Below are 24,441 nucleotides of genomic sequence, written 5' to 3'. Positions count from 1 at the left end.
CACTTTCAATAATATTAACCGCACTTTATAAATAAGGATAATTCTGTAATTTCTAACTATGTTCACATTATGTTAACGAGTGACACCAAGTTCAATCAAAACTTTAAATATTAATATAGATAATTAGATATTATTTCAACATCAATCGTCTCAAATTTCTTTTCTTTCAACTCAATTGGTTATTAAACATTGGTTAAAATTTCAAATCAAACTTTATTGATAAAATATTATTCGTCAACTCAATTAAAAATCAAACATAGAAAAAAGTAGTAATATGAAGACGAAAATGACGATTATGACATTGATTTTCATCTTATTGAAGATGATTCAAGACAGTTTTTCATGATCAACCCATAAATGGGTTTCAACTAGACTTCAAATTGGTTGATGGCTTCATTTTCCCTCTTAATCCGAGACTAACTATGGGTACAGCAATTTAAGTACATCGTAATAACCATAGTGGCAACCATAGCTTCTGGTTATACCAGTGGCATAATATCTTTCAAGGATAAAACAACGTTTAATCCATCATCGACAACTAGAAACAACAGAGTAACAAATTTCCATGTTCGAAACAGGGCTCTAATCTGACCTGGGCTACCTATACATTCATAGATGCGAGGATCTTCCATCCCATATCTAAATTAGTTTGCTAGAGTACACAAGAACTGGAAAATTTGAGCAAATGCGACATTTTCATAATGGTAATTGATGCAGAACATTATTGAATATGCATATGCATTGAAACACTCCTACGCAGTTTGAGATCCATTTAGTGTATTACACCCCCATGAAGAATAGTTTTATTCCCCTTAGGGCGGCGAAAAAATCACATTATCTACAATGCAGTTGACGCAGATGGTAACAACTAGTTGAGTTTTGAGTTTCAAGCTTCAAGTCTCCGATTACGGAAAATGCAGCTTTACTTTTTTTACAACAACAGATTTTGGATTTTTCTCATCATTCTTCCAAGACCACACCCTTTGCATTACATGCAATGATTCAACAGGTATAAGCACAAGATAATTATAAAAACTTCAAACATATGACGAGGCAACTGACCAAGAATTGCCGCTTTAAGCTGAATCTACTCCTTCAACCTGCTGTCGAGCAAGGTATCTTTCCCTCCGCTCTTTCTGCACAACAGAAAAAATTTACAATCCTATCACGCAAGTAAAGAATCTATAAGAATAATTTTCATCAGATGATTACAAGAACACTTACCCATTCATCTATCACAAGTCCTTCCCCAATGATTCTCGGTCCTGCATCCTCTGGAGGCTTTTTGCGTGCCTCAACTGCAGCATCGGCATCAGCTACTTGGCGCTTCAATTTTTCTAGTGCCTTAAACCCATAAATATTTAGGCTACTTAGTTTGCTATGATTTTGATAATTTGGAATGCACGTCAAGTATCATGCAGGGGGAAAGTGTTGACATGCAAACATGAATACGGTCAAATACAACTGGTGGCTTAAGATAGTGTAACATGGAAGCAGTACTTACAGGACAAGGGCGCTTGGGATCTAGAAAAACAACTCGTAATATTTTCTCTATTGCCACTTGATCCTTTTGCTCATCAAACTACAAAAAGACGGGCTACGAAGATTAATTGCATGATTTACATATATCCAAAACCTCAAAGAGAAAAGAAAAAGATCAGATAGGAGAAGAGCAATCAATAGTATAGATGGTAAAAGAATATTCTCAATTGTGCATAAAACAAACGCAGCCAGGCAACCCAAGAAAATGATTGAAAAACCATGCTTAATCTATCAAAATGGGCCCAATATCAGATTTTCAAGAGATTCTTATCCGATAAAGCATGATAATTGAGCATACGTCGACTTCAAAAGTTTATTTACAGCAATAGTAGGACATCTTGATGACAAAATTGCAAAGTAAATAAAAAAAAATCTGGCCATAAAGCACAGTAGTTTCTTTTATGTTGCAGACAGAAGGTACAAATCCCATAAAGAAGAATATTTGGATAGAGAAGTCTTGTCCCATAGTGATTAGTGACATTTTATGCTTCAAAATATAAAGCCCTGGAAATACAAGAATCCAAATCAAACTATAGAACTGCTTATCTGTAATGTCGTCCTGTAAAGTTAATTGTTTGTGGAGAAATTTAAACACTATTAACCACGAAGTAAACATAATACGCATCGTCAGAATATTACTTTATATTCATCATAAGCTCACATACATCTAAATGTTGTAAAACTCAAAAGTCTTAATATTCTTTGTCATATAGATGGAAAATCGAAAGCATGTGGATCACATGAAAACACAGTTTTACCAGAGAAGTTCAACGCACCAGCTCGGGAACATAGTCCATCGGACCCTTCACCTTGAGACTCATGATTTTAAACTTAACCCTGCTCTTCTGCTCCATTGGCTTTTCATTATTTTCAGGTTGCTCCACAAACTTAAAGACTAGTAAATCCATTCAAACCAGGAAGAGAAAATCATAAGGACATTTCGAATATAAGCTAAACAGTTAGAAAATATATTGATGCCAATGTATCAGTACACAGAAGAGTGTAAAGAATCAATTACCCGTCGCAATGATGCTCTCGCCAGGAGCAATAATAGCACCCGGTGGGCGCATGAAACAACTCTTCGGTGCTGTGGTTTGAAACTAAACCAACAGAAACAAAATGGTTCATAACAATCATTACAAATCAAAGCAACTGTCATAAAACACAACATTAATCCACTTCTATCTATAGCTTATAGAAATACAATATAACAAACATGAACAACAAGACAAAGAAACGACAAAGCAAAAATGAAATTTTTCCACAAGTTTAAGGTTTTACCTTGAAAGCTGTATATGACTTGCTCGTGTTCTTTATCCTAACCGCGCTCCTCACTTGTTTGCCAGGTTCATCTTGGAAAAACAAAAACAAAATAAACAATTAAGAACAAGATAATTGAAACCTCAAATTAATTATTTCCAATACTAGGAACACGTAATACAAAATCTTCCGAAATGAATCAAATAGAAAATTTCCTGAATTAATCCAAGTTAATTAAAATAATTAGTAGCAAATTATTTTACTAAAAAAACAAAATTTAGTATTCTTTATATCAGCTACTTCAATCAACAATCTTGATTCTCAGCAATCTCTACTCCTAATTCTTTTTTAATTTACTGTTAATTTCCATATATAAACATAAAAAACAATCGGAAATTTTAGAATATGAGAATACAGCAAAGAAGAGTACATACATGGGAAATAGAGCTTATTAGCCGGATCAAGCTTGAGCCTGCGACGAGTCGGTAAAAGCGACTTAGCAACGGAGGAAACGGAGTTCGCTGAGCCGTGATGGTTGGATCGTTCCACATGAGGTTGACTTTGAGTATGCAGATTCGAAGCCGAGGAAGCAGAAGACGAAGTCGTACTGTTACTGTTCCCGGTTTGTCTAAAAGGCAGCTTGAAAAAACCCCAAACTTTGCCATCGGACGGTGGCTTCTGGCCGGTTTCTATCGCCATCTTCCTCTCTGAAAACAATCACGAGCTTATGTACGGCACCGTTTTTACGTTTTCGAAAGCACAGAAAGGAAACTGTAACTGGTACTCGAAGCGAGAAACTCGTGACAAAGGAAAACAGAGAGAGAGAGAGCGCGTCGGATTTCAATGCTTGGATTGTACTATATTTGACTTATAAGAATTGGAAGTCCGTTTTGCCCTTTGCTTTGCATTTTTTTGGCCTTTTAAACCAGCGCGGACGATCAATCAAGCTCTCCAAACGGCACCGTATTCCTTCATTTTAATTTTGGTCAAATTTTATGGAAGGTCTTTGTATTATACGGTTTTGATCAATCCAGTCCATTACTAGTTACTATACATTTACCATACTTAGGCTATCTTCAGCCCTCATTTCTACTCTATCGTATTTTTATCTCTATTTTAAAAATAAAACAGTAATTCATCTCCAACGCTATTTTTACATTACCGTCAACTCTACTTTATTCACAATATTTAATTATTATAATATTGATTTTGCAAATATAAAATAAAATATATACATTTCTAATAAATATCAAGATAAAAAGCATAAATAAAACATTCATAAATAATATTGTAAAAATAAAAAAAATAAAAAAATTACAATTCATAATAATAATGCAAAAAAATATAAGTTACATAATTATATATTTTTATCTTACAAAAAAATTAATATATTTATTTATCTAATTTTAATATATTTTTATCTATATTTTAATTTACTCTATTTGAATTAAAAAAAGGAAAATTGTAACGCGAGCTACAGTGCTGCGTTACATGTAGCGCACAATGTAGCGAATCTCCAAAATGGAGAAATTCTCCACATTGGAGAAGCGTTGGAGATGGCCTTAGTACTCTATTTTTTGAAATATGTATTTACAGTTACAAAATCAAACTCTTTTTTTGTTAATTTTTTTAAAGATATGGATATACAGTAGTATTAGAGGCGTAATTAAGGACGGATCTAGTCTGAATGGTAATAAGTTTGATCTCGAGTTAAATTTTGAGACTCGATACTTGATTGAACACCAATTTTCATACTAGAAATCAATTTAAAATATAATTAAACTTTTTAAACTTGAACTCAATTAAATTTGTTTATCAATTTTATTATTAAAATTTATATTCAATAGCTCAATTAAACTTATTCATATTCAATAATATATATAATAAGTGTAGAAATATAGTTTAACAATGTACTAATATATATTAAAAGTGACCCCATGTCCTGGTGTGTTCCATACCAATTACATCAACGAGGTTGGGTGACTGAGGTCATATGGGTTATCAGAGAAATTAATATACTTGTCGGTGGTATTGCTAAGCTGAGCTCGCCTTCAACGTATCAGACTATGCTCTTATATTTGTTACCGTCATCCCTCCATGATGTTCTCACGTATGATGTGATGAGTCCTCCTTACTGTAAAAAAATTTAATTCGATAAATAATTCAAATTACTCAGGCTCAAATTCCATTTAATAATTATTAAATTAGATTTAATTTTTTCCTAAATTGAACTCAAATAGCTTAGAAGCAGAAGCCTGTCATTTACATTCCTGTATGGTACTTACACGTTGCCATTTTTTGTAAAGCTATGTGTATTATATTTTTATTTTTTATTTAAATGAACTAAAAATTTATTCAAAAGCATAGTACATGGATTTTGTACAGAGTTTGACCATAAAATTTTTAGGGTGCGTTTAATTCACGGAATGTAAGATTATCAATAGGAATAAAAGATTATCAGGGAATAAGATTACTGAAAATGTTGTATTTTGTGTTTGGTTGGTTTAGCAGGAATGTAAGATTACCGTGTTTGGTTAAAGGAATAAAAGATTATTGAAATGTATATTTGACCAAATTGTCCTTATTATATATTTGTATAATATTACAAATTGTAAAATATGTATATATATTTTCTTTAAAAAAATAAATTCATAATATTTATATAATTTTTTTTACAAAATTAAAAATATAAAAAATGTTTAATGAAAGGATAAAAAAAATTAATCCCTGAACTTCATATAAAATTTTAATTATAGATTTTTTTTTATAAATCTAAAATAATTTAAAGATAAATTTATAATTTAACATTCGTAAAATTTTTATTATTCAATAACATAAAAATGATATTTTTGAAAAAAAAATAAAAATTTAAGGGCATTTTAGTCCAAAACGCCGGTAATGTTACAATACTTAAGAGATGAGAGGTAATGACATTCTCGATAATATACTCCAAAAAATCTATTATTAATAATAAAACATTAAAAATAATAAGATTTCAGACCAACCAAACATAAAAATCCCACAACCCTTGACCAAACACCCTTGAGTTAATTTTGAAATACCGTTGTCTGTGAGCACCAACTTGGTTTTGCAGACTGCCGTAGAAAATAAGCTTGTCAAACGTCAACGAGGGCAAAACAGGAAATTAGTAATGGGTTTTAGTTAGAGTTGTTGACGAACCAATGGAGCAAGCTGTGGTGGGGTTCCTTTTAGTGACGTTTTAGCTTTATTTTAATTAATGTTTAGTTTTAACTTTATTTTAATAGCTTGATGTTAAAAAATTAAAGATGTTATTAATTTATCATCAAAAAGATAATATTACGTCGTCATTGAAAAAAAATAAGAATTGTCACGTTAAAAATTTTGTTAATTTCTAAACAATGGTTAACAAAAATAAAATTAAAATGTTAAGTATAATTTTGAAAAAAAAAAGTAGTTTGGTGACCAAAACATAATAAAAATGATAATTGGAATACTAAACTTTTGGTTTACCCTTTTTATTAGTTATTAATGGGATTAGTTTTGATTACACAATTTCATTCCCTCGTTAATAAATGTTTCACTTTCTGATAAATCTAAGTAATTTCGGTGTTAAAGTGGCCCCATTCACCTAATTAATTAATTAATAGGTGGTGTTTTAAATGATTAATCTTTTGGAATTTTCCTTCCTATTAAAAATTATTATTTAAACATTGACGCGTTTTCTATGTAATGTTATTCAACGTCAATTAAAAATGGGTTGAATTGCTCGTATGGTTGTGAAAAAAATAGGTCTCAACGAAATTATTTTTTGATATAGGGTGAATATTATCGTACCCGTCAAAAATCACCAAGAACACAATGTATCTTTAGAAAGTCGTTGGAAACACAGTGTCTTCAACTTTGTTTAACGGCAAAAAATGTGGAAGAAGTATTATGTTCATGGCGACTCTTCGGTTACTGTAGCATTTACATCATCTTAAGAAATAATTTCAGCGATTCCTTAATTCAGCCAAAAAAAAATTCAATAACCCTACAAGCAGCAAATCAGCCATTAAAATGTTATGTATAATGATTGTTCAAGATTGAATTATATTATTTTTCATAATTAATATATTTATATAATTATAATAAAAATAATGTATGAATAAAATTATAATTATAAACAAATATATTAATAATGAAATAATCGGAATAAATCTGTTTGAATTTAACATTCTATATTACTTATAAATTCTATCTAAAGTTTTGGTGCATCGACCGAAAGGGTTCATGTATGTTTGCATAGCGAGAATCTGTGTTTGTTCTGGGTAGAAAAAACTTGGATAATATTTTGGTGGCTCATGAATTGAATCATTATTTGTACTCTTCTCTGAATGGTCGTAATAAAGAGGTGACTCTTAAGTTAGATACAAAGACGACATGCGACAAGGTTGAATGTTATACTGAAATTGAATTTTGTGTTGATTGGATGAATTTAATAATGTCGTGCGTGACTTCAGTGAAGTTTTTTACTCGTGTAATCTACTCCCTCACCCAGGAATTCAAACCAAATGGTGGTTTATGATAAAGCGATCGATCCTATTTCACCTTTTCTCTTTTCGTTTTGCACCTAGGGTTTATATGCCTTTCTTCATGCCGAATAGCGTGCAGGGGGACTAAAATGGATGTGAGCGACTTGTTCTGGGCCAAGGATCACCCGTTGTTTATTTGCCGATGATAGTATTATTTTCTTAAAGAATTAACCAATGGAGGCGCTCCAGCTTAAGGATGTGTTGAATGAATATGAACTTTCGTTGGGCCAAAAGATTGACTATGAGAATTAGGGAAGCCCTTGACTTTGGCCACTACCTTGGGGGTGCCTTTACACATCGGGCGGAATAAAACGAATACATTTGGTTACTTGCATGACAGGGTAGTTGCTCGAGTTTCGGGTAGACAAAGAACCTAATGTCTTTTGGGGGAGAGAAGTGTTCATTAAAGCCGTTGCACAAGCTTTCCTTAGTATGCTGTCTTGTTACATTCTGCTTGATTGTTTGCTTAATGAGATGGTGAGTGTGATGATACAATTTTGGTGGTTGAGTAAAATTTCTGAGAGAGGATGATCGTTGGCTGCATGGAAAAAGATGAGTCATTCGCATGAGGGTTAAGTTTTTGTGACCTTCGTAACTTTGATGTTGCGCTAGTCGGCAAGTAGGTTGGAGGTTGATCAAAGATCCTGAGAACTTATTTGCTCGAGTGTTGCATGCGAAGTACTACCCTTCGGGGAATATTTACGATGATAAGTTGGGTGAAAGGAGTTCTTATGCGTGGAAATTCCTTCATCGTGCCATGTATGATTTATCCGCTGGTTTTTTCTGGAGAATTGGGATTGAGAGCAATGTCTGCTTGCATAGGGACCGTTGGGGAAAGAGTAAAACCCCTCCTTATTTGTGTCTTATGTTGATAACCTGGATAATCATATCCTTTGTAAGGAGTTCATGAAGCTTGGGCGAACTTTGTGGGATGAAGGATTGCTTCGCATGTGTTACATCCGGTTGACGCTGAAACAATGCTACGCGTGGCTATTTCTCCATGCTGGGAGGACACCATTATTTGGGGTTATCATGATTCAGGTACCTATTACGTTCAGCAGGGCGTGGTAGGGTTTTCGGGGGCCCTGTACAAATTCGTATAAAGGGATCCTATTTTCTAGATATATTCGATTTTGGGGCAATAATAGTGGTGTTTTCTTGACAAACGCCGCAATAAATCCATCTATAATGACGTTTTATCAATAAAGCCTCAATAATAGTGGCGTTTTTTAAAAAACGTCGCAATAGTCATCTATAGTGGCGTTTATCAGTAAAACGCACTGTATATATTTTTTTTGAGCTTTTTTTGGGGGCCCTGCGCGGTCGCGCAGTTTGTGCCCCCCAGCCACAGCCCTGCCGTTCAGTCGGGATATCAGTGGCTCTAAAAGGCCTTTGCATGAATCAGGGTAACTGTTGAGGATATAGAATGTGGTTTTTAATTTGCGTGTTTTACCTAAGATACGTATCTTTGCATAGAGTGTTACATACGACGCTTTACCTATCGAAAGCTGACTGAAAGCTGTGGGGCTTACTGTCGGATATTGTCCTTGATGCTAAGGGACAAAGGAAATTATTCTCCACGCTTTATGTTTTTGCCCCCAATCATAGGAAACTCTTCGGCTAGCTGGGTAATCGATCCAAGTTCTTTGGAGTCATGTGGATTCTCCTTGGGGTTGGCTTGAAACAACTCTTGCTAATTTAACTATTGATTCATTTGCAGGATTTATTATGTTATTATGGAACCTCTAGAATAGATGCAACTCGTTTGTGCATGCAAATATATTCCAACCGTCTTGGACTGTATGAATGCTCAACTTATTCATTGTAATAAATAACATAAATGATTACATTACTTTTGTTATCATTATATAATTCGCCAAGGAATGAGTATATACCTATATGGGTCACAATGTAAGCCGGCTTCTTGTTTTTCGAATTCCAATAGATAATTACAGGGCTTCCTTCATTCATTTGCTAAGTTCCCAACATTAACTTTTTCTATAAATAGCAAGTTTAACCCAGAAAAAACAAAGAAACTAAAAACAACAACAACAAAAAATGGCAAAGTCCAACAACAAAATCTCCATGCCCACCAACTTGGTCTTGATCGTTGCAGTCTTGGTCCTTGTTTCCATGGCTGAAAGCCGTGGACTTGTGAGTAAGTTCTCTAATCTAAAGCTAATAAAGCATAGTTTTTTTTTTTTGAATAGTTTGAGGTAATTACAATACCTCTAGGGAGAACAACAATCCTTTTTGTCATTGAGGCCACTTGATGGGTTCTAATAAGCATAGTTTTTAACTGTTAATTAGAATTTAATGATTAAAAAATTTTCAGTTTCAAGGAAGAGCATACCAAGCTGTGTTAAGGTTTACGGCGTGGAGAGTGGCGACACATGCTTTGGCGTAACACAGACGTTTAACTTGACCACTAGGTTCTTCGATTCGGTGAACCCTAACCTAAACTGCGATTCGCTCTTTGTTGGTCAGTGGCTTTGTATCGCCGGCACTGCATAACAATGTTAAGCAGCTCGTTCAACATATAAAGAAGTACCTAAGTCCATGAATAAGGAGAGAGCTAGGTTTTCTCCATGTCAACTGTTTCTTTTTCTTGTATGTTTGCAGTACGATTCATCTTTAAAATTTGTTACTGTTACCAATGAATTATGTTTTAAAATTTAAAATATCTTTTTAAAAATAACATAAATATAAAGCTACACATCAATATAAATCAATACAGTTACATATCAATGGTAGTAAAAAATTAATTATTAGTTTAATAGTAGAATGAGATTATAGATCCTTCAAGAAAGATATATGATTCGAATTCAAACGATGTGGATTAAGTAGGTTAAATTAGAAAAACTCTTTAACAAATCTCTTTAATATCTATATTAATTAGTCAAATTCCTAACTAAATATGGCACACAGATACATTGTTTAAGTTAGTTCCCATAAAGTCACATCTAGGAGTTGTCAATATGGCACAATCAATCAACGACACACAGATACATAGGCACGAAATAGTTAACAAAAGGTCATCACATGCATTTACAAACAAATCAGACCTTCAAATCCAACTATTAACATTAGATATAATTTGGTTATCCTAAATAACAACACCACCTCAATTAAATCTCTGACGAATCATATGGTTTAACAGAGATAAATTTGATCTAACAGTTGTAACCATCTTCTCTAAGACAACCTATAGACAGTGATCATATCATTGGTATGACATTAGCCTCCTGGTAGTCAGAGTATTTATACCTTGGGGAAAGGCTGAAAAAGAGGACTCTTCCTTTCCTTTTTTTATTTACTTACAAAATCTTATCTCTCACGTTATCTTTCTCTCTTTCATTCCTATAATCTAAAATCATCAGGTTGTTATTATCTTTATACCGATTACGATTATTTATCAAATTAAAAAAATAAACCACTATCGTATGATACACCTCACTTATTTCCATCAACAATTTTAATAATAATATAATAATTATGTTTAAAATAATTTTAAAATAAATATAAATATTATTCTTTAAATTTTCATTACCAAGCAAATAATATATTCTAGATCTGTTTTTCACCTATTTATATCCAATTAATTTGAATACCATGTTATTAAATTTAGATTTAAATGAAGATCTCAATGATAAAAGAAAATGTTAATTTTATTAGAGGATTCAAGTTCGAGCATTTCATCTACAGCGTGAGTGCATTATTAATTTAAATAAATTAAAATATTAATATGAATTAAAATTCAATTGATATTAAAAATATATAGATTATTTGACCCACCATTGGCCATCCAAAACATTTACATAGGTTCCATACCAAAGAGCAATGAAGCAGGAAACAGAAGTCTCAAATTGGGAATTCAGATTCATCCCATTGAAGAACTGCATAATTTATGTCTTGTTCTCTTTTCAATTAATCTTTCACGAACCAGTCACATACCCTTCCAGCATTCAACTCCTCAATCGAACATCCTTCCTGTTCTGATACAACTCTTAGTAGATTTAAGGATGATATCCGCAAACAAATCCCAATTGCTCTTAAATAACATATTGATCATATTAATATCAGGGATGTTTGGAGAGACACCGAGGGGCGATTGTCCTTTTTAAAATATTTTCTTCATATTTTCTGTCGATAATTTATTTTTTTTATATATTATAAACTTATCTACTAATATAAAATTGTCCATCTAGCTTGGAAAATTAAAGGAGAGGGTTTACCGTTAGTCGACAGAGGAACCTTTCATGAGTGCTTAAACCAGATAATTCAACCAATCCACCTTCTTCTAGTGAAAGGAAACTCCTCCTTTCTGTCTTCTTCAAATCTTCACCTCCTTGGCCAGTACTACATCCTCTTATTACAAGCTTTCTTGTGGTAAACAACTTGTTGCCCGGTGAAAAGCTGGTCTGGGTTTTGGTTAGTTTTTGATGATTTCTAGGATTGGATAGCAATGGTGTTTGATAAAGGGTTGTACAAGGCAAGTGTAAAATCATACTTTATGGTTATGTTTTTCAATCAGAACTGGAAAATTGGGGTGACGTTATGGAGTTTATGTGGTGGAGATGGAGATGAGATGCATGGCTCAATCCAAGCAAAGTAAATTAGATTGATGGTTTATGGGTCTTGGGTCAATGGGATATTAAATGGGGCTAAAAAATGGGTTGGGCTCAATATTTACTATATAGCCACATAAGTCTATATAATCTAGAATACATCTCGGACAATAATATATCAATGAAATCGATACAATCATTAGGACCCATTTGGATTGTAGGAAGTAAGAAACAATTGTCAATTGTTGCTGATGGATTGCAACTGCCGCAATATAGAGTACACTCCAATTATAGGTTCATCTTTAGGGGGAATCCTCCATTATTATTGCAAAATGCCAAGGATGTGTTGTTTCGAGGTTTTTTTGCCATGGACTATTGCTTTCTCTCTGCCGGCAGAGCAGTGGCGATGTCTCAGCATGCCCAGTGTTCTTGGCTTGACATATGCACGAGTTGCACCGGCACAGAGAACTAATGCACATTTGAAGATGCTTCTGGTAACTACTGACTGGTTTGTTTATGGTTATCGTAAAATTCGCAAGTGATACGTAATCGTTGATGTCATAATTCTCTTCTTTCAGGTGGATAACTTTGTTCATGAAGACATGCATCCTCAAATTTCATTCTCAGAATCAGTTTGTAGGTAATTTCTGCTATTGAAAAATTTGTACTGAACAATAAAATAAAGATATAGAAAGATATGGCCATATCAACCATGATTATCACAAATTAAAAACATCAATCTGAAATTTCATCCATTGACAAAAGAAGTATTATCTTTTAAAAGGCATTCTTTTTACCAATGAGCCATAACCAGTCCAAAGCAACCCCTGAAAATATTCCACTCAGTAAACACAGTACCAGTATATTTCCTAAAGCATTTTGCTCTGGTCCCTGCAAATAAGAAAGAACACAAAAATAAACAACAGGTGTTCATTAGAGATCATTAATATTACTAACAATTTTCATTCTGATAATGAGTATGCTGTCACTAACCTTGTAGCCTTTAGGTGCTGCAGTCATGACACAGACGGTAAGGTGACCATTCGTTAAACCGAGGAACGATACAAGGAATATCATCCAACCTTGATCACCGTACTTAGCGGTGAAGTAGAAAGCCGGGATCAATAAGAAACGAGAAAGTATTGTAATCATAAGGCCTTTCCTGGACTCTATCTTCAAGACTTTCACAAGGGGAAGATATCTTGATATCAGATCCCACACATTGTACGCTGCTATCAACACAAGTGGATACCTAAAGACAAGCCAACCATTAGGTACTCATTGTAAGGTACTATCAAGACAAGTCAATATAACTAAAAAGATACCAACCATTAGGTACTTACCATGAACCCAATTGGTGTTCACCAGTGTTTTCGTACAAGAAACCGGGGAAAATCGACAATGTCAAGACATATATCAGATAAAGGTCAAGCCCATAGTCTATATTTTGAAGGAATAATTGCTTGTTACTTAACCTATCAACCTGATCAGCATTGTCTTCATACTGTAACAGCTATAAGATTAGGAATTGTTAAAATGGATTTGATAAATGCCATGTTAGAATAAGATTCCAGCACTTACTTGGTCATCTTTTGTTTGGATGCCAGCCGCAACAAGATCAGCTTTCACAGTTTTTGCTCCTTCAGAAGCAGCCTTCGACCGGAAGTACTTCACAATTGGCAATTTAGGGAAGTAATATGTATACAACATGAGACAAAGGAACTCAAAAAATGCAGATATAGCTAGAAACAACACTGCAGAGAAAAAAAAACAAAAGAGTTAATGAACTCCAAATCCTTGGTTTAGTTTACAGTTTGGCATCAGAACACAAAATATATAAAGATGTCCCTGTAGGCTGTAAGTTTATGAAAAAACAATTGCAACAATGAATGGCACCAATATGTTACGTGAATACATCAACATATACGCAGAACATACTTGTCCCTTTTCGAAGACCATTGTCGTACTTTTCAAAAGCCGCTTTCGTGATAAATCTCAAAGCAGAGGTCACAGCACCAGATGCAGCCAAACCAGCAAAGAAGGACTGAATGATAAAACCAGCTGTTACAGTTAAACCTATTGCTGAAAAACCTACATAAAACTATCAAAAAAGGCAAAGAAAACGGACCTGGATAAATTCAGGGAGCATGAAAGATAAATCACCAACAATTCCACCTTGAACAAAGGCATCCGCAACACCAAAACAAGCAACAAATGAACATATACCAATGAAGGGTCCAATTCCTCCGCTCCCTGATGTGGCTAAATCCATCTACAAAAGAAAAAATTGGAAAAAGGTAAAGGTTATAGCCTATAGGAGAACCAAGAGGATGCAGTATGCAAATATGGGAGTAGTTTACTTTACCACTATGAGCATGAGAGTACTTGCAAAGAAAAGGAAGTAGCCAAATATGTTCCTTCTTCTGGTATTTATCTTCGATTCATTGTAAGCCAATATCGCCATTGTTATGAATGCAAAAGGTTGATAAACCAGAGTAAGAACCCTGGAAGGATGGTAGTCCTTGAAATGCAAACAAAATTATCATTAGACCAACAGCCCCAAATTTTAGCTTCAACAGAGTAAGAATGGGTGACTTACAGGGAACAAATTATAGTAATAATCTCCAATAGTCAGCATACTGTTCCATGAAACAAGAGATCCAAACCCCAGAAGCCAACAGACAATTATGGCACTAACCTTTCCCTGATGAATTTCCACAGCAAAATGGTGTAATTAAAACAAGAATGATCTGGAATTCCACCGATACAACTAAAGAAGAAGAAAAGCACAAACCTCAAGCCTTGTAGGCGAATCTCCCCCATCAGCAATAGTCATGTTTGCTTCCTACAGAATCGAGAAAACTGAACAATAAGTGAAATTCTGCAACAAGTTTCTGTCAAAACAGAAACAAAGGGGTTGCTTTGCTTTGCTCTTCAAATAGAATATATATATAAATCAACAGCAACGCCGGCCACATGCAATAATGGAAATATATTTTATATATTATATTATACACACACAAAAATGACAAAAATAAAGAGCTGACCCTTAATTTCACGGGATGGTGTTAAGTGTGAATAGTGGATAATATAATATAAAGTGTGAAAGCCTGAAAATGAAATGATGTACGCTGTGGACTGCAAAATGTGAAAACCAAGAAGGAAAAGTTGCTTACTATTAGAAGGAATCTGAAAATTTTATTATTATTTATGTTGGGATCCATTTCATGGATTCTCTTTATATCCTTTATATATATAATGCATTATCTTTATTTTATTAAATGAAAATTAATGTACTCATTTATTTATGATTTTGACTTGATGAAGAGAAAAAGGTAAGTGTATCAAAAAGAATCTTGGTTTTGTGTTTATGAAATAAAAGTTGACAAAAGTGAAGATAGTGAAATGGTCATTTGGATTTGACAAAATAATTTGAAGGTATATTAAAATTTTTCAAAAAATTTGAGATTTAATGAGAATTTTCTTCAAAAATAACTCAATTAAAACATCAACAATTTAAATTTAATGAGAATTGTAAGGGTAAAATTAAAATCTTTAAAAATTTGAGGGACCAGATGTTAATTTTCTAACATTTTTCGCCTCCTGAAATGGTGTCAGCAAAGTTAAAGTAATAATTACATCATGAGAATACAACGAAGGTAATAATAGATCCTTTGGAATAATTTCAAGTAGGATTCTGTTTAATTTAATATAAAGATTCTTCGTATGTTAATCAAATTAGTAAAGAAAATATTATTTTGAATGGAATCAATGCTTGATTGCTGCTACTTCAATTAAGGTATTTAAATTCTTGAATTTATTGGATGTTATTTAAACTAAAGGTTTTTATATATATATTAAATAAAATTATTGAAAACAATTTATATTTTAGATTATTTATAAAAATAGTTTTTTAGAAAAAAAATATATTATAACATTTTTTAATAATCTAGAGTGATAACAATGTAATATTTATTTATAATCTTTTTGAAATATTGATACATCACATACACCCTGCAGACACACTACTCGAACACAAGGAAAAATATTATTTCATTTAATCACTAAAACTTAGAGATGGGCATGGGACCCGAACCCGATGGGTTCTGAATGACCCAACCCGATCGATTTAGGTTTTTTTAAAATTCGGGTTTGGGTCGGGTAGGGCTTTTTAAAGGTGATTTTTGGGTTGGGTTCGAGTTTATGGTGAAAAATATCCGACCTGACCCGACCTGAGAAAAAATATAATTTACTTTATATATTTAGGAATAATTACAATAATATCCCTCTATATATATATTTTTTTTTCAATTAAATCATTGTTTTTATTGAAAAAAATAATATTTTTTATTATTTAGAGTCGGGTCGGATCGATTTTGGATTTTATCTCAAAAAAAATCAGGTTAGGTTCTGATCGGGTGAAGGGTATATATTTTTTGGGTCGGGTGAATGATGTAAAATTTTTGGGTCGGGTCGGATTGACCGAAACCCAACCCTACCCATGCCCATCCCTACTCAATGAGTTTAAAATATTTTTTTGAGTTAATTACATCTTATGTCCCCAAATTATAATTCTAATTTTAAATGGGTCCTTAAACTTTTCAATATTCTATTTCATCCATAAACTATGACCCTCTTTCTAAATCAATCCCCAAACTTTTGAATATTTCAATTTTATCCCTAAAATCGTCCAAATATGTAATTAGATTCAACAATAGTTTAACATAAATTTTGTTTTTTTTTTCAAACATATAATAATATAACTTGGGTTAACGATTTTATTAACAAATGATGTGATTAGTATATACATATATTTTGGGATGAAATTTAAATGTTCAAAAAGTTTGAGGATCAATTTAGAATGAATGTCATAGTTTGTGAATGAAATTTAAATGTTTAGAAGTTTAAGAACTATTTTAGAATGATAGTAATAATTTAGGGATGAAATTGAAATATTTAAAAGTTTAGAAACCAATTTAAAATGAAAGTCATACGATAAAATTAACTCATATTTTTTAAGGAAGGGTTCAAAATATTATAAAGTTTTTTTAATAACAAAATATTATAAAGTTAAATGACGATTCATAATTAATTTTACTACATCTTAACATGTGACGTTTTAAACATATATATATTAAGCTTAAAAAGATTGACGATTGATGGCATATAAAGCAATCTTCTTTATTGATTATAATTGATTGAGGGTGGGTGGGTGGCCCTCTTTAAAAAAGAAAAAGAAATTAAACAAACTTTCAGCTATAATTGTTTTTGGTAATTTTGTTACAAAATTTGTGGGAAAACTGTAACAATGGTCACTAATTTCAAATAAATTTCTTTTTGTTCATCCTTGAAGTTTGAAAAGCTAAACTACTATCACTAATTTTATCAATTTATAATAAAATTATCACTATCGTCAGCTGACGTTAAATTGATGATTTGAAACATTACTAAAATATTAATATTCAATTTAGTTCCTAAACATAACTATAACTATAACTATAACTATAGTTTAGTCCTTTAATGAATATTTATAATAGAATAATTTGGCAGACATTTAATAATTTTAAATATTAAATACTAAAATGATTAAGCCTTCTTTATTAGAGCACTAAAGTTTAAAATAGAAAAATAAATGTTTCATCCGATAATCACGTTGGCAATTAAATTATAATAATCACGAATACACTTTTTATATGATTTTGAGATTAGGGTTTAGTGTAAGGTGTGAAGAAGACAATGACAGCAAATATTTGGTGGCAGTATAATTTGGGGATCCGCCGTACGAGGAAATCAAGCAGATAAGGCATGCTTTTTTTTTTCTTCAAGTTCTCACTAATGGATAAATTGTCCGTCTAGCTCAGTTGGTAGAGGCTCTTAATTTTGTGGTCATAGGATCGAGTCCTATTGAAGTTAATTCATAACGTAAGTCTTCCACAGAAACTGCTCTCAACCTGATGTTGGGACAAATTACTATCTTATCTCCCCTTACCCCATTATATATCAAAATAGGATAAGCTTTGTTTTTTCTCACTAATGGATGTGAACGGTGGAGTTGAAATGCATATAAAAAGAAACAAAACGCCTCTCAATTTTATGGATAGTGTCCCACATCTTTATTGAAAAAAAAAAATTAACAGATATTTTAAATTTCAATCCTGATACAAACTATAATTAAATTGTGATCTAGTTATGCTGTAAATTTAATTATTTTTAATTTTAACATTTAATGATTATAATAAAATTTTAAAAATTAAAAATTATAATGATAAAATTAGTCCTAACATTTGTACAAACGAATACTTTAACTCATACTTTTTGAGTATCTTAACTCTAATATTTTGATTTTTTGTCAAAACAATCCAAATTAGATAAAAATCGTTAGTTAATTAAAGTCAACACATGTTATTAATATCATTTCACACATTTAATTGTATGATGACGTGACATGTGTCAAACATTTAATATGATAATGTGACATGTGCCGCAACATTTAAAATGATGACGTATTATTTGTTGCGATTTTTTAAATAATGACGTGACATATATCATAACAATTAAAATGATAACATAATATGTGTCACATCATTATTTAAACATTTTAAAAAATATCACATCGATAATATATGTTAATCGTTAATAAATTAATATTTTTCTTCTAACATCATATATATTAAAAAGTTAAAATATTGAAAACTAAAAAAACAAAATAAATATTTGAATAAACATTAACAACTAATTTTATAATTATATTAATTTAAAAATATCATGATTAGTTAAAATATATATAGATAAAAGATTATGCATTAATTATGAATGTCCTCGGCATGCGTATGCATCGAGAGATGAACGAAACGTATAGATATTTATTAGCGTAAAAAGTAGACCACATCAGTTGACATGGATGGCCATTTAATTGTGATAAGAACCGGACCACACAACAATCCAATGACACAACAGCTACGTTTTCTTTGTATGGCACTTCTTCTGCTGATAATTACTACATTTTCGTCCCAATGTCAAAATTAGTAGCCATAGGCCCCCTTGGAAGAACTCTAAGCTTTATGGGCCAAACCTTTACGAGTTACTTGGATAACAGATCACTCCTCACTAGTGACTTCGAGTCTAGATATACAGTGCATCCCTTCGCCATACTGAGACACAAAGTCCAAATTAAGAACGACTCATCCCTCTGCCTTATCAATGAAGTATAATGCGTACACATGCATAATGAACCCTATGAAAAGTCAATTATACCTGATAATAAGTTAACCAGGTCATAATTCAATTTCATTTTCGGTTATGAAAATATATTAGTTTATTTATCAATACATACAACATGTTCACGTCTTCAATGAAATTAATCAAAAGTATACCATAACATGACAATTTCACATTAAATTCAATATAAACACACCTTAACGAATTTATATAAAATTTGAAACTCGATATACATGTTTGATAATCGGTTAACACAATTTACACAATACATACATATACAAACACTATCATAACATAAAAAACAACAAATAAATTCAACCGTGACTATACTCACCTAATCGAAGCTTGTGTTGCCTAAGATTTGTCGGTTTACTCATTTGCCTTCTCTTTCATTCTCATCTTAAAAGTTTCAACTTCCTCCACTTGATCTTAATATTAAAAACACAATGCAAATTCAATACACACATGTGCATATTAGTTAAAGCTTAGATTAACACATGTATGACCTTTGAATAATTTAAAGTTTGGAATTTTTATTACCTAGTTTACTCTCTAAATCTATGTTAGTTAAATTGTTAGGTAATACAAGGACTTTCAACATCTTAATTTTAATTAAATATGCAATAGGTATTTTAAGGGAATTTAGAATCTTCATTCATGGTTGAAGGTTCAACATTGAAGTTTTGGGTATATAGAAAGATGAAATCAAAGATAAAAGAAGAAGAAGAAGAGTTTAGGCTTGACAAATAGGTGGGAGTGAGTTTGGTAGGGTTTCTAATGTATTCCTAAAATGTTGTTGTTGTTGTTGTTGTTGTTGTTGTGTGTGTGTGTGTGTGTGTTTTTTTTTGCATTATGGTATTAAAGATAGCATTTTGTATCAATTTTTGTTTGATTTAAGAATATAGAGAAGTTGAAGAGTCCTCCAAGATTAAAGGGCAGGAAAGATAAAGTAATTTTGAATAGTGTAATTTGATTGCTTAGTTGTTTGATATGATGTATGTTGTGTTTATGGTAGCTTAGCTTGGTTTATGATGCTCCTTTAGTGGCTTAGAGTGCATCTATGTGTTTAAAGTTCATCTGAAATTTCTAATATATTTATCTGATATGCAGGAAGAGGTTGAGGGATCTTGAATTGGGTTTAAGGTCATTTTGGAGTGTTCGCGAACATAACTTAGGTGTTTTAATCAGAAAATTTTGGAATCAGGGCAGGATTCATAAACTCTTGCACAGAGTTTCAAAACTCACTAAACAATATGCTCTAGGGTATCAAAACTACCATAAAGTTTTAAAATTGGGCCTTAGAGATTCAGAACTCTAGGGCTAAATTAGACTCTTTGGGTCTGTATTGGGTTAACTCGATCCAATAAGCCCTTTTAGTTAACTGGTCCTCCTAAACTGACCTTTCATGAATAGAATAAAGCCGTAAACATAGGAAATAACCAAAGTATATCTAATGTTAATAGTTGGATTTGAAGGTCTGATTTGTTTGTACATGCATGTGATGACCTTGTGTTAACTATTACGTGCCTACGTATCTGTGTGTCATTGATTGGTTGTGCCATATTGACAACTCCTAGATGTGACTTTATGGGAACTAACTTAAACGATGTAGCCTTAGTAGCATTCAAGTCAAAAATACGTGTACCTAAAATTAACAAAATATTCAGATTTCGTGGTGTGAGACTATTTTAATATTTGATATCTTATGCATACATGCAACCTATCTATCAAATACACAGATTCTATGAAATATCTGACTATATTACTTTTAAACATTAGTTTTGAATCCATCTAGTAATTTCAATGGTTGAAGGGAGCGTTGTCAATAGCTAAAAAAATAATATATTTTGGGTTGGGTTTTGAGGGTTATAGAGATTTTGGTAAATTTTGAAAACTATTATTTTACTTTAGTTAATCAATGGAGAAGGCCAAACTCAACTCGAATTATGAATTACTTGGGGTACACATGTTGATTGAAATCAAATTATAAATAAAGCACGGGTAGCTAACTAGGTTTGATAACGAATTAAGGATGTTTAAAGCAAATGTAGTTTAATGGTTAGGGAGAAAAGACATCCCATGAATCAACATGAAGATAAACTTCTATGATCTATATTTAAAAAAATGAATTTATTTTATTTATTATTTTAAGCTTCTAGAATCAACTAACCAAATATCAAATTACGATGCTGTTTGCAGCAAGAACGTTTTCTAAATTATTTCATGCAAATAGAGATTAATTAATTGAACTTGATTGGCTTTCACGTCCAGTCTGATAATGGTATTGTTAGGTCAGCTCATTCATAATTTAAGGATTATTTTATTAATAAATGTTTTTTGAATTGTATTCATTTAGGTAACTCATACACTAAGTCTCTAAGGCTAGCACCAAAATGTTTTTTTTTTCAGCCTTTCTTTAATCAAAGTAGCCTAAAATTTTATTTTTATTCTTCCTCATGGTCGACGTGCTTCTACTATCGTTCAACCGTTATCGATCTTGTTTGTTATGTAACTAATACCATAATGTATTCTACTTCATCTCATCTTTTTTTCTTAATTTAGTTTTCATCGATATCAATAAAACTCAAATAAAAAATTTGATCTTAATTTTTTCCGATATCCGATTTCCATTTCTTCATTTAAATTTGAAAGAAAATATTTTAGCAACATGAATAAGAAGAAATCTCAAAATCTGAGTTTGAGATGAAAGTTTAAGGTGTTTTTGCATAAACTTGCCAAGCAATTTTAAAAGACGTGAATGAATTAATGATCAACTGATCTGAATGAGTAAAATTCAAAAGCCAATGATCTATTTGATTTTTTTAAATAATTGAGTTACCCGACAAGAGCAATACGCTAAAAATTAGATGACCAAATATGTAGTTTACCCTATTTTTAAGGTCCCATGGCTATTTCCTTTTCCGTTAGTGGCTTTGGCTTTTATTTATGAGTAAACTAGACGAATGATCTTTCATATTTTTTGTTTGATTGATTTTGATTATTGATTATTGATTTAAAATAATATTTTAATCTCTTACCTTATTGATTCGTTCAATTTTAGTTCAACGATAACTCTCATTAACCTAATAAAGCTGCACTAAAAACAATAATAGCTGCACTATTTTCCATGACATCACTGATTATAGTTACCTTTATAGTTTACACTTGCCAAGAAGAAGAAGAAAGAAGAATACACGTAGATTTTTTTATATTTTAATTATCAATTTAAACTTTTGTTATTGGATTAACCGGTTGTTAACAATAAAAAAAAGAGACTAAAATCGAATAAAGAATCAATATCACTCTTTTTTTAAACCAATGATTAAAATTGATCCTATTGAAAATATAAGAGACTATTAAGATAATTTATCGGGAAAGTCTCTCATGCGATAGGCTTAATATACGGCTAAGAAAATATACTATCGGTTTTATTATTATATTTTTTTAACAAAATCGGTAAAAAGTTACGTAAAATATTATTATTTCTACCGATTTTATTATTATTAGATGTTTTACTAATTTTATTAACATATTAGATAAAGCAATACCTAAAATATTATTATTTTTTACTGATTTTGTTATTATTGGACACTTTACCAGATATGTTAAAAAATATTAATATTTTAGGTATAAATAATAATTTTTTAAGTATTTTTTTTTACTAATTTTATTAAAAATAATAACAAAATCGATAACATCTTTTCTTAACAATATATTAACCATACCACACGGTAAAACTTTCCTAATTTATCATTTATTTATTGGATGAGATACGATCGATTGGGCAGTGAAGAAAGTATAAAAGAAAGCGAGTGGGGCGATTTGAACTGACACCATTAATTGAATATCTCCTTTTTTTTAGCACCGTTTGTTTTATATTTCTCGAAGTGGCACCCTTTCGGTTGAGGTGGCGAAAGACGCATCCCCGGAGACGCGCTTTACCTGATTTTACGCTGAGTTGGATGCCACGTGTGAAAGGCGCATCCCCGGGGACACGTCTTTCATTAAATGTCTTAAATGCCCATCCGATTTTTCCCTAACTACCACTCTTTCTCCCCTATATAAACCCCCTTAACCCCCTCTCATTCTTCACATCAAAATCTTATTCTCCTTTCTTATATAACTCAAATTCTCTAAATCTTTGAGTTTTAAATTTCTTATTAATGGTAATAAATTTATTTTTTAGTTATTTTTTTTAAATAGTTATTATATTTTATATTAATATAATTATATAAATATTATTTTTTATTAAAATAATATTTATATAATTATTATTTATTTAAATTTATTAATTAATTATTTTTTGTGCTAATTATTATTTTTTGTCTACAGTTATAATGGAAAGTGAAATGCTGCTGCGATTGGATGCTGACCATATCTCCAGACATTTTAGCGATATGATAATATTTTTTTTATAATTAATGTTAATATTTATTGTTATGTTTAATTTAAATTTATTATGAATTTATATTAATTTTAATTTTTTATAATGCATATTATTTAGGATACTCATCGTATTTTAGAGACATTTATTAAAAATTCACGTATACCGACACCGAAATGTATTTTGCCATTTTTGGCTTATGTCGGGTTCGGATATATTGCAACAATCATTGGTGGTTGCAAACTCGAACCTGTCCTAATTTCTGCATTGATTAAGAGGTGGAGGCCCGAGACACACACTTTTCACCTTCCATGTGGAGAGGCTACAATTACATTGGAGGGTGTTTCTATGCATCTGAGGCTTCTCGTCGACGGAAATATGATGTGTGGTATGGCGGATGGTGATTGGCAGTCAATGTGCATTGATTATCTTGGAGCTGCTCCGCCAGAGTTTAATGGAGGTATAATAATTTTATCTTGGTTGAAAGCTAATTTTGAGGTTTTAAATGAAAATGCTTCAGATGATCAAGCAAAGGCATGTGCTCGGGCATATATTCTACGAATAATTGGAGGAATATTGATGCCCGACAAATCTCGCAACCAGGTGCATTGTATGTGGTTGCGGCATCTGATCGATTTTGATGAAGCTGGAAGATATAGTTGAGGCGTTGCAGTTTTGGTATTTCTCTTTAGAGAAATGTGTCGGGCGACGAATTATAAGAAAACTGCTATCGGTGGATGTCTCCTGCTTCTGCAATCATGGGCGTGGTTCTGCATGCCTTTCTTATGCCCGATCGTGAATGAACCATACGTATTCCCCTTATTGTTGAAGTAATTATCGAACTAAAATTTGATTTAAATATTTTTAATTAAATCGGGTGATATTTAGTTTATATTATATTTCATAGGTGGTCGAT

At 31.7% G+C, this 24,441-nt stretch overlaps 2 protein-coding genes across 3 annotated transcripts; both read right to left on the bottom strand.

The window, feature by feature from the left end:
* Positions 1–721: 721 nt before the first annotated feature.
* On the bottom strand, positions 722–3,676 carry LOC120146946 (vesicle-associated protein 4-2-like). Of its 2 annotated transcripts, XM_039160424.1 has the most exons (8): positions 3,237–3,676; positions 2,824–2,894; positions 2,561–2,642; positions 2,319–2,437; positions 1,505–1,582; positions 1,225–1,344; positions 1,063–1,136; positions 722–981 (listed from the first exon to the last, which is right to left on the bottom strand). In XM_039160424.1, the coding sequence occupies exons 1-7, from the start codon at positions 3,499–3,501 to the stop codon at positions 1,077–1,079; spliced, it is 795 nt and encodes a 264-aa protein (XP_039016355.1). In that variant the 5' UTR covers positions 3,502–3,676; the 3' UTR covers positions 722–981; positions 1,063–1,076. The 2 variants fall into 2 exon arrangements, with proteins under 2 accessions (XP_039016355.1, XP_039016354.1); XM_039160423.1 differs by having other exon boundaries at positions 722–1,136.
* Positions 3,677–12,543: 8,867 nt separating this feature from the next.
* LOC120146944 (equilibrative nucleotide transporter 3-like) lies at positions 12,544–14,880 on the bottom strand. Its single transcript, XM_039160422.1, has 9 exons — positions 14,718–14,880; positions 14,523–14,627; positions 14,289–14,444; positions 14,052–14,195; positions 13,862–13,967; positions 13,505–13,677; positions 13,267–13,427; positions 12,917–13,175; positions 12,544–12,814 (listed from the first exon to the last, which is right to left on the bottom strand). Exons 1-9 carry the CDS (start codon positions 14,757–14,759, stop codon positions 12,701–12,703), a joined length of 1,260 nt encoding a protein of 419 aa, XP_039016353.1. The 5' UTR covers positions 14,760–14,880; the 3' UTR covers positions 12,544–12,700.
* Positions 14,881–24,441: the final 9,561 nt, after the last annotated feature.

The sequence above is a fragment of the Hibiscus syriacus genome, unplaced genomic scaffold (genome assembly GCF_006381635.1).
Source record: "Hibiscus syriacus cultivar Baekdansim isolate YM2019G1 unplaced genomic scaffold, ASM638163v2 tig00110933_pilon, whole genome shotgun sequence".
NCBI lineage: Eukaryota > Viridiplantae > Streptophyta > Magnoliopsida > Malvales > Malvaceae > Hibiscus > Hibiscus syriacus.
The sequence above is the reverse complement of the archived record's forward strand: the minus strand, read 5'-3'. Positions and strand labels throughout refer to the sequence as shown.